This window comes from Balaenoptera acutorostrata, chromosome 15 (genome assembly GCF_949987535.1).
Source record: "Balaenoptera acutorostrata chromosome 15, mBalAcu1.1, whole genome shotgun sequence".
NCBI lineage: Eukaryota > Metazoa > Chordata > Mammalia > Artiodactyla > Balaenopteridae > Balaenoptera > Balaenoptera acutorostrata.
In genome coordinates, this window is record NC_080078.1 from 84,377,389 (window position 1) to 84,388,734 (window position 11,346).

Consider the following 11,346-nt stretch of genomic DNA (forward strand, 5'->3'; position numbering starts at 1 on the left):
GGGCCCTTCAGTCCCTTCCTCCTTAAAATGGGAATGATACGACTTGCTTTGCAGAACCTGAGAGAATTAAATAAGGAGCCTGATAAGGGAGGCTGTTATAAATCCATTAGTGCTACAGAAGGATCACAACCCTCCCACGTTATCACTATGATTTATTTCAGCGATGCATTTAGATAATGAAGGAGTCTCCGAATTCAGTTTCTAGGTTCAGCCTTGCAAGATCCTGCCTGGACGAGGAAGTGCCTCTGAAGCCCAGGAAGAAAAAGCAAGACTTCATGACAAGACAGTCACCCGCACAGCCCGGACAAACACCGGCTAGGGCAAGAGCCTCTTGAGCTGGGACCAGAGTCAGGCTCCTTAATTCTCTGGGTAGTGAACCCGAGTGCAGCTGAAGCGTGCTTTTGCTGAAAGACAAGTCCTAAAGAGGCGAGTCATTTTACAAGTGGGAATGGAGAGAAGTGGTTATTCTTGTTGAACCACGTGAATACCTCAGTGATCAGGAAGATTCTAGAAACACTGGTCTCCAAAATGGGGTGCAAGCACTTAGGGGAGGCAAGAGGGATCCACTGGGACATGGGGCGGGAAATATTATAATCTCAACTAAGTAAATTTCAAGAACTGATGGACGTCAGGGAAGATGGGAATTTACTGGCTGAGCTTCAACAAACATCTCTGCATAACTGATGGACGAGATTGAAAAACACAGACCTTGTTTTCAGTAATGCAGCCAACAATTCACCTGTTCTATTTCCATCGTTTTACCCCGTGAGAGAGCCTTCGCATACGACAGTGTGGTCGTCATGAGTGCCACTTCCCAGGCTCTATCTGGTGCTCCCCTTTCCAAGCTTGGGGGGGGACTGTCATCTCCTGCCACCTTGGGTCATGTCTGACCACGTGACAGGCTGTGACCAATGAAATGCAGGCAGAAGCGCCCGTGTAGCTTCCTGCTGGAAAGATGAAAAGCCCGTGCACAAGCCACACTGTCTTTCCCTTTGGGACCGTAACTGGTGACATTCAAGAGGGCGGCAGCTCCATCGGCCTGGAGATCTGAACACCCTCCCGCCCGGCCAATGTGCAGAGGCCCCTGCCAACCCACGATGCAGCCATAACAAAAGAACAACAAAGCTCTGTGGTTTCAAGCTACCGAGATTGTGGGGTTCTTTGTGAACTCTTGATGCTGACGAGACGAAGGAAAAAATAATCAAAATTTAGGACCAGACCTTTCGCTCGCTGACCCCAAACTGTTGAACCATGAGCTGTGAAAGATCAGATTCCATCACACTGAAAATCTTAGGGATAGCAAAATTACATTTGTCTTGCTAATGAATTAAACTTGTAATCTTTGCATTAATTACTAATGATGCATGAGTTAAAAGGCGTATTAATGAACATCAGAATTTTGTATTTTTTTTATCTTTAGTGCCTCCTACTTAAACTTCTATTTTAGTCTTTGTTTTATAAAGTGCACACCATCCTAATACAGGAGTAGTTATACGATCTATTTCTGTTTAGGGTGCATACTCGAAGATTTCCTAGCGGGGATGCAAGATCAAAAACACTTGAAGAGGGCTTCCCTGGTGGCGCAGTGGCTGAGAATCTGCCTGCCAAGGCAGGGGACACGGGTTCGAGTCCTGGTCTGGGAGGATCCCACATGCCGCGGAGCGGCTGGGCCCGTGAGCCACAATTACTCAGCCTGCGCGTCTGGAGCCTGTGCTCCACAACAAGAGAGGTCGCGACAGTGAGAGGCCCGCACACCGCGATGAAGAGTGGCCCCCACTTGCCGCAACTGGAGAAAGCCCTCGCACAGAAACAAAGACCCAACACAGCCATAAATAAATAAATAAATAAATACATAAACAAACAAACAAACAAACAAAAAACACTTGAAGACACTGCCGTGTAACATCCTCACCCCCTTCACGCACGCAAGCTGCCAATGTCTGAGTACCTTCTGTGCCATGAGAATTCTGCAAGGCAGTGCTAGAGCGGGACGGGGAGAATGTGTGAGAAAACAGTCAAGAAGAAAGTCCTTTATCAAAGGCCAAAACACAAGCCATCGAAACCACAGAATAACCCGCCTGCCTTTGAGTGCACTGTTAAATTGCTGGGCGGATGAGCGCTGGGACCATTCTAGGTGGATGGTCATGCTAACTGCTTGGATTCTTTTTTTTTCTTCAAACTACATGAAGGCAAGAGAGAGGCTGGCATTACAAGACGGTACAGGTCTAACTCCAATGTTTAAAAACATGCAAGTCCGCAGTTTTGGAAACAGTGCAAGTTTTTATTCACAGCCAAATTTAATTAAGCCAGACAACAGAAGAGTGAAACTTGAAAGGTACTCTGGGGAGATAAAGATGTGAAAGAATAACACGTGACCTCAAAGACGTGGGACCCTTAATAGTCGCTAAGTCAGAGTTTTCTAACGGTACAGAAAGAGCTGAAGAGAATTTATGGGAAACCTTGTGTGAGAAAGCCCACCCCGAGACTCAGGCCCCGGAGACCTTCACCATCCTCTGGTCTCCAGAGGCTTCTAAAGGCACTGAATCCACTTGGGACTTTGTTATCCCAACCCCAGCTGGGAGAGCAGGGGTGAGGGGTGGGTAGTCTTGCACCTGCTCCCATAATAAGTGGGGAAGTTGTGCTGGTCTGTTAATGAATGCTTTGAGCTTGTCACTCCCTTGAAGGAAAAGACAATTTGTACTTTGACCACCTTCCAGGAAAGGGTGGGAAGAAATATGTCAGTAATGCGAGTTTTTGAAATTAAAAGTTTTTATTTTGGAATAATTTTCGATTCAGAGAAAAGTTGCAAGGATAGTACAGAGAGTTCCTGTACACCCCTCATACAAGTTTTAGGTTCCCTAGTAGGAAAGTTTTTAAATAGCCATAGATGCTTAAAATCGAGAGAAAGTCAGCATTAGACTCTACTTATCCTCAAATAAGTTTGGTGTGCTCAAATTTCACTGATCTCTGAAGAGGAGGAAAATGCATGTGTTGCGGAGGGGGGGGATACACATATATACAAAGACATACATCTTTGGGGCCATCTTTTTCACATCTCTAAAACGACATGGGTGGCTTAATCTTGGTACTTTAAGATCAAGTACTTAAAAACGGAAATTTGGACTATTATCCCAAAGTGAATAGTGATCTGGCCACCAAAATACAAACAAGGTTTACCATTTATTGTGCACCTACTTGGTGCCCGACTCTACCCACAAGAGATATGATTTTGTCTTCATGAGGGTCTGTGGAGGAGGGGATTCTTAACCAGATTTCTAAAACGAAGAGACAAACTCAGAGACGTTAAGTAACTTGCTCAAGGTCACACAGCTAATAGGCAACCATAGTGGAAACAGACACGTGGGTTGAAGCTGGGTCTAAAGAGAATCAGTGTGGATGCCATTCCGTTCTCTCTTGCCAAGTCACACCCTCTGCTGTCACCGAGGACTTCCGTTACACGGCAGTGAAGCCCCCCAACCCCCCACTCCATATATCACCCAGAATTAGCTGCAAAGTGTCAGGAAACTTGGCCAGGCAGCCCCAAGCATCAGCGAGGGCTGGAAGCCTTCACCGTGAAGCCCTTTATAGAAAGCCGCAGTTGGCAGCCCCTGCTCCTGCATGGGAACAAATTAACATTGGCATTCCAAACACAGGAAAGGAAGGAAATTGGAAACACAGTTTATACTTGGCCAGCTCTTTGAAATACTGTACCATGCTACCGACATCAATTAATGAAAAGCAGGGTTGTGCTGAGAGGCCCTGGTTTGCAAATGCATTAACACACGTTAAACATGTTTGTACAGGAACCGGATTATAAGCACCCTGGCTCCAAAACAATAAAGCAATTTACCCTAAAACTGGTGCTCTTGGAGTTGTCATTAATTCAATCCACTCCACGCGGATCAGCAAAGGCTTTTCTCGGCTCCCAGCAATGCCTCCCAACACAAATGTTGAAAGGACGGCATCGCACATGCTACTCTGAGTTTCACATAAGTAAGTGTCAACCTTCATGCACTGCTAATATGCCCCCAAATCATAAACACTCCACTTTGGAGAGCGGGGGAATCACACAGCGGCAGCCCTGGTATTCATCGGCACTGCCATTTCACATCGGGTTAGAGCAATTTTTCCCCGCAGAAGGTTAACTGGGAAATATCTGTTCCATATTAAGAAATACCAAGTCACATTTTTTGTCAAATATTATTTGTCAAATGCCATTTGCTGCAAAACCCAGATTTCAAGTGCAGCTGAACACACAGCTAATACCGAACGGTTCACATAATAGCTGTGGTTGTACATGGGATCATTTGCAGTGAAAGCACCCCCCTTCCTCTATAAACTGTTTCAGGAATTGGAAAGAAAAGCATCTGAAGCTCTGGAATAAATAAAGTACTGTGCCTTGAGCTGCCCAGTACAAAGGACCCAGCATGCTGGGAGAACAGACGCAAAACAACCAAAAAGGCAACTGCCGCTTCGCTTCACAATTTTGTAAGAATGCTTAAAAGGTTGTACATCACGGGGGTGAATCGCAACATATCTGGCTTGCAAAGACAGAGTCGGCTAGTTTCTCGAAAGGCCAGCCTCTTCACACACTGCACCCACCGGTACAGGCACCTGCGACCCACATCCTGGGTCCAGGCGACAAACATCACTGAGGTGGCCGCCCTCCTCCCTCGCCCAGGTGACATCGCCCCACGACTCCACACTGATCTGGGATCCATCAAGTCGGAGCACTTTGGGTGTGCAAAGCTAAATGTGTTATCATTTTTACCACAAATTAACAGTTTCTATGTAAATATTGGTATTTCCTCACCCCACGAAGGCGAGAGGAGGCAAAATGGCACTGGCGCATTTGATTTAAACTAATTAAAAGCAGAGGGTCATGCAATTCAGCGTATTGATTTTACCAGTGGGACTTAAATCTTTTATAATAAGTGTACACAGCTGCAGCGCTCTCCCACCGCCACGTTTTACAGGCTAATCCGTGCATTCCTTCTGACAATAACGTGACAGGTCCCACACATCCCTGCCTGTGCCCTAACCCCGGTGACACTGCCAGAGTGCATTAAAGCAGAGGCCGGCCAAAAAGCAGCCGTGCCGACAGCCCCCAGCTAGGCCTGAAGAGTGATCGCCAAAGAATGAACGTGGCCAGCCACTTGGTGCAAAGGGCTCTCCATTCAAAACAGTCAGCTGGTGAAATGGATGGGCAGGCTGGGGAAGGGTGGAGACTGGGGGAGTGTTAGGACACTCTGATTCTTGCAATGGGCCAAATATGACCTTACCCAATAGGGGAAAAAAAAAAAGATATTAAAGCGATAGGGGTGATCAATCAACTTAGATGAGGTTCTCCCTGGAATGAAGTCATCATCGTCTCCGAGCTCAGTGGACATGTGATATTTGCTCACATCGCAGGCACGCTGGTGGTCAAGGGTTCGCGGGCCAGCTGTGTTTATCTCGGCAGAGGCTTGACAGGCTAAGACGCTACGGAAGGCCCCGACCCGAAGCTTGCAGGAGCTGCATCTCAGAAGCTGTTTCCTCTCTCTGTGCGTTCAGAGAAGCCCCCCCCCCCCGCTTCGCTTACCTAGGCCTCCTCCCTTACCCCTTCAAGGGCCACCCCACAACCAAGTGACAACTCTGGAATAAACACCAAAACCGGCCACGCGAGCTGGCATCCAGGCTTCGGCCTTAACCTGCTCTGATTCCAGAAGGGAAATACAAAGACCCCCCCCCCAAAGTTCAAATCTGGGTCACATATATCCTTGGGGGGAGGGGGGAGAAGATCTTTGATTTATATAAGCAGGAAAACGAGGTTTAAAAGAAGTGATGTTGAAAGGGTTACTAAAAACACAGCTGTTGGTGCACTCCTATAGCGAAGACACTCTGCAGAAAGAGAGAAAGAAAGAAAGAAGGAGGGAAGGCTGTGTGACATCTATATTAACCTCTGGCCGCTCACCAGTGAGGGCCGGCACTCCAGCGCTGGAATGTGGGGCAGACCCTTCCAAATTTTAACACAAGCCGGGTTACAGCTGCGAGCGCCTGCAGCCTGTGCTCCCTCGGCAAGCACTCCCTGAAGGAAATTTTTAAACTGTAACAGAATCTTTTTCTAATACTCTACAGTGGTAGGGCCTGTTCTGAAGGGGCAAAAGGAGAGATCTTAATGCCAAACACTTGTCAACAAAAAGGATCGCCAGATGGTATAAAATAAAAGTAAAACTGAACGGCCTTCTCCCCACTCCTCGGCTACATTAACAAAAGCCACTTTTAGACACTGAGCCCAATAAGGATAGGTTTCCAACTTCCCCTTTTTTTAATTTAGCTTCAAAGATTAAACAAATTTGGTTCCTTCAGAACCTGGACCAGAGATAAATGTGTATCGCAACACCCCCAGTGCCAGGGGGCTTCTTGAGAAGATCCCAAAAGGAGCTGCTGGATCTCTCCAAAGAAAGAAGGGGGGGAGGGAGGGCAGCTATCTTCGGGATTCAGTCTGCAGAACTCACATTGCCTGGGGACAGTTTAAGAGAGGGTAGCCTGTTTTGAATTCCAAACTTAAGTCTGCACAGAGGAGTTGGGGGCTTGTTAATCCAAACCAGTTTACAAATCTCGCCATTGAACTTAAGAGGCCCAGCCTGGGAAGATGTGAGTCTCCCTCCGGCAGCTCAGCTAGCATTACAGGGGCTTTATTGTACAGGCTGGTCTTTGTCACAAGGTGCGGTCTGAGGCCCTCATTCTCAGCACCTGGTTTTGTCATAAATTCTCCTCTAGTTCCCTCTCTAGTTTAGATCCCACTCAGCCTGGCAAAAAGCTTGAATTCTGAGGAGAACGACTTAGAGGAACAAAAACCAGTTTGGCTGCAGACGGAAGAATAAACGCACCAGCTCTGCAAAAGCCTTCAGACTTCAGGCCGAAGTCCCCCAGAGCACTGCAGGACAGCAGCGGTATGCAATGAGGGAGGAGGGGGTGGTGGAAGGAGGAGGGGGGCTTTGAGGGGAGGAGAGGGTGGTGGAGAAAGTCAGTCTCCCTTCAAGGTCTCCCCCAGGTCCCCTGCAAGGTAACAAGTAATAGCTGCGTATGAGCAAACGACGTTTTTCTCACTCTTAGTAAAGTGTGAGACTAAACGCACCTTTAGAAAACTTTGTATGTTACAGGTCAGTATGATCTGCAATCCAAGGAAAAATCGTGTGCTTTTTCTCAGCTTCCAAGCAGGTCTCCTACATGCCCCCTCCAACCCCACAGCCCCTCCTGTGGCAAAATCCCAGAACCCCACAAAATGGAAGGGACAGGCGGTTTATTCCCATGCTGCTGCCAAGCAGAAATTAAAGGGCAACCTTAGAAACATCTACAGGAAGAGTCTTGCCCAACTGCGGTCCAGGTCTTCACCCAACTAATTACCGAGAAAGTTTTAGGGACTGAGAAAGAAAGAAAACAAGGTCAGTGCACTCTGTTAAAAGCCACTCTGCCATCTAATTTGGAGTGATGCTCCAGAAAGCAAGACCTGAGAAAGTCAGGACTGTCCCACAAAGCCCAAAGCCAGCCTGACTGATTAAGAGGCTCAGACAAGCCGGTCTTTGTCCTTTCAAGATGAAAGAAATGGGACTAACGGGTTGAAAGGTGTGTGTACAGCCAGAGGAGGAAAACCACCCAGCTGTGGTCTTCCCAAACAAGTCCCAGCTTGCTCCCCCCTACCAAGGGGCAGCAAACAGCCCTGCCCAAGTGTCCCAGAGGTGCCCGGTTGGCAACCTGGTCCTTTTCTGGCATGGGAGGAGCCCGGGTCTGGCCACACCACGCGGTTGGTCCGTAAGCAGCAGGGTGCTTTTTGCACTGCGTTTGCAGAGCCCTCCACAGAAGCCAGGGCTTACAAATACCTTTTTAATGACCTCAGCCAGGCTCTGAAGGCCACCACTGGGACCTGCTGGCATTCACTGGGAGTCACAGGTATCCAACAGAACAGAAGATACCATAAATCCCCAGCCAGAGAAAGGGCCCTGGTTAACCCCTGGCTTCAGGATGGATACAGAGCTCTGCTTTAATTAATTTATGTATATGTACGTATTTGGGATTTTTCTTTAGCTTCTAGTATAGGTCACAAATACACATTGAAAAAAAAAAATCATACACAAAACTGCAGACAATGAAAAATCAGGCCCCAGCTCCCAAATCCCTAAGGCTCCAGCCCCAGTTCTGCCCTGCCCCCATAAAATCTATTTCCAATCCATGGGGTCTTCCTCCAGTGGGAAAGCATGATATATAAGCACATATGTAACCTCACTGATCTGCACCTTGCTTTTTTCCACCCCATACATCTTGGAGATTGTTCTAAATCAGGACATATGGAGCTGTCTCATTCTAACAGGCTGCCTAGTATAATTTAAACTTTCTTGAAGTCATTTTGGCATCTAAACCTCCCACCCCTTGCTCGCTGAAACTCGTTTCACTATTTGATTTTGGGCTATTATTAAGGACAGACAATGGCGTCCCGGGAACTCCAGGGACCTTATCTGGCGCGGGAAGCATTAAGGTTGATCCGCGCTTCCCGACGCCCTCCATCCACGCCCCGGGTGCCCCGCGGGGGGCTTCAGGATCATTATTTCCCTGTTGACACAGCGCCGGTGGGCGTGAGTTTGCTGTCTTGACTTCGTTCGTATTTTCGCAGCAAGTGACACTTGTAGAATGAAAGCGGCTCGGGAAACAGCGCTATCGGGGCGTGTTATCTCAGAAACCAAATATTTGATCATGAGCCCTATAGCGCGCAGTCGGGGGTTAGTTTGAGCAAGTCTGGTGAATGTGCACAGATGGAGCGAGAGCACCACCCCCGCCTCAGCGCCAGCCTCCGATCCCCGGGGCCGTCGCGACTCCAGTCGGAAGCCGGGTCCCCTAGCCTCCCCCGACGGCGTCTGCTGGGAGATCCCTCGCCACCCAATCGCCAGAAGCCGTGGTTTGCGCGCCACACGTGATAAACGCTGAAAATGGATTCTGCCAGTCCGGGACCTATCATTAAATATTTAAAATAGAAAGGTCGCAATGGCAAAGTTTTTTTCCCCAGCTCCAGCCAGGAGAGCTGAGAGCGAGAGGGGCGCCCAGCGGTCAGGAAAGGGGCCCCGAGGCGCTCGGGGCGCGCAGCACGCTACGGCGGGCGCACCGCGAGGGGACAGGTAGGGCTTGCCAGGGCGGGGAAGGGAGCGCAACGCCCGCGATGCCGGGGCCAGGCAGGGCAGAGAGGGGCTCAGAAAGGGCGGGAAGTCAGCTTCGCGGAGCAGGGCCCTTTAAATCCAGGTAGCGCGGGCCGAGCCGGTCGGGCACAGCTCACATGACCGAGCCCCGCGCTTTGAACTGAGCCGCGGCCCGCCCGGCGCCTCCCGCCCCAGAGGTGCAGTCGCCGACTTAACCCGGAGAGGGCTTCAGACCGCTCCTTACTTCCCCTGAACTCCCACAGGCCAGATGAGCCCGGCTCGCCCTACCTGGGGCGCGCGCAGCTTGGGGTCCACTAAGGCAGGGGGGTGGGAGACCCTCGGCCAGGCACTGCCGTTTAGAAAACTACCGGGAGTGGAAAGATGGGCGGGCTGGATGTAAGACGCGGCGCCCTCCCTGTCCCAAAGCGACTCCTGGCCAAGACGCGCACCCCTCCCTCCCGCCTTCACTCACCGAGGTTGACGAAGCTCATGACCATGTCGGCGTCGGTGAGAAAGTGGCTGTCTTGCAGGCTGGCCAGAGGGGGGCCTTGGGTACTGAAGACGGCCTTGTAGGGGTAGGAGAAGCCCTGGCCGTCGGGCCCGCCGCCCTCCTCCACCGCCATGGCATTGTACAGGTCCAGCATGAACATGGGCGCCGAGTTGTGCTTGCCCTGGAGGTGGGGACGCGGGCGATGGGGCAAGCCCAAGATGGAGAGGATCTCGCGCTGCATCTCCCGCCGCTCCTGGCTGCGGAGGCGCCGGTGGATGAAGCTTGAGTGCACCTCGTTGTCCAGGCTGAAGTCGGCCAGGGCGGAGCGCAGCAGGAACAGGGGCGCCCAGAGCGCCACGAAGCTGTGGGGCGCCGCGGCGCGCAGCGAGCGCACGTGCATCGCGCCGGCTCTACGCGCGACCCGGGCTCCGGGCACCCGGCACCGGGGCCCGCGCCGCCCCAGGTGACGGAGGGGGGCAGGCGGCCGTCCACGCCGCTCGGTCACTTGCTGTAGACGGGCCCCTCTGCGCCCGCGCCGGACATGGCCCCTCCCCGGCCGTCTGCGCTCTGCCCGGACCCCCGCCCCCGGCTCGGCGCTGGCCCCGGGGCCCCTCGCCCCGCACTCGCCCGGGCGCACCGCGGGCTTGGAAGCCGGCTCGAGCGAGCGAGAGCGCGAGCAGAGAGGCGGGCGCGGGTGGGAGGAGCAGCCAGCAAACCTAGAAGCCGGGAGAGCGAGCGCCGGGGTGGCAGCGAGGCGGCGGGCGAGCGGGCGCTCCTTCCTCCGGCTCCTCTCGCGCTCTTGCTCTTGGGCGGCGGGGACCCACCCTCTTCCGAACTCCGGCGCCCAGAAGAGGGGCCCCAGGTCGCTCTCCCAGCCCTGCGCGCCCTTGATCGCACGAGAGGCCGCCTCGGGAGCCCCAGAGTGGTACGCGCTGGGGCCTGGGAGGAGGAGGAGGAGGGGGAGGAGGAGGACGGGCTTCCAAGGGCCCCTCCCGCGTCGGCGGCCTCCCACCTGCCCTCGGCCCCGCCCTCCCCCCAGCGGCGCCCAATGGGTTCATTCATTCCTTCTAGTGCGCTCTGCAAATATTTACCAAGTGCCCACAGGGTGCCCAGCGCCGGGCCGGGCGCCGCGGGGATGCGGAGAGAGGAATCCGAGCCGGCCCTGCTTTCTCCGCACTCGTAGTCAGGACAGGGAAGGAGGCCTGAACGGGACCCGTGGGATTTGCGTTGCGGTAGAACAAGCTGGGGGAGTGTGGAGGAAGCGCGGCGAGAAGAGAAGGCTTCCTGGCGGAGGTGACACCCGAGCCCCTCTCGCCTTTTGCCCCCCCCCCCTTACTCCAGACACGCGGATCCCTCCCCGAACTTGTCGCCAGCTTGTTCTTGCACTTGCCAGTCCTTCTGCCTGGAACTCTCTCCCCCCCCCCCCAGTCTCCCTCCCCACCCCTGCCATCTGGCCAACCCTCCACCTCCAGGTGCCACTCAGGTGCCACTTCCTCCCAGACCATCGGAGATAAGGTCCCTTCCCCTCCTCATCCCCACGCACACCTGTTCTATTTTCTTTAACTCCTCCTCCCACCGTCTGGAATTACTGTTTGAGTTATTCGTGCCTTCTTTATTGTCTTGCCTTCCCACTAGAAACAGAGCTCCCTGGGGGCCGAGGTGGGACTCTCTCAGATGTCCTTGAGCCCA

At 52.4% G+C, this 11,346-nt stretch overlaps 1 protein-coding gene across 1 annotated transcript in view; it reads right to left on the minus strand.

Moving 5' to 3' along the window:
- Nucleotides 1–10,533, minus strand: part of BMP7 (bone morphogenetic protein 7) — a 90,521-nt gene extending 79,988 nt beyond the window's left edge. The window contains exon 1 of the mRNA XM_007185262.2: nucleotides 9,640–10,533. Coding sequence (XP_007185324.2) covers nucleotides 9,640–10,057 — 418 coding nt within the window. The 5' untranslated portion in view covers nucleotides 10,058–10,533. The remainder of the gene's footprint in view (nucleotides 1–9,639) is intronic.
- Between the last annotated feature and the right edge of the window lie 813 nt (nucleotides 10,534–11,346).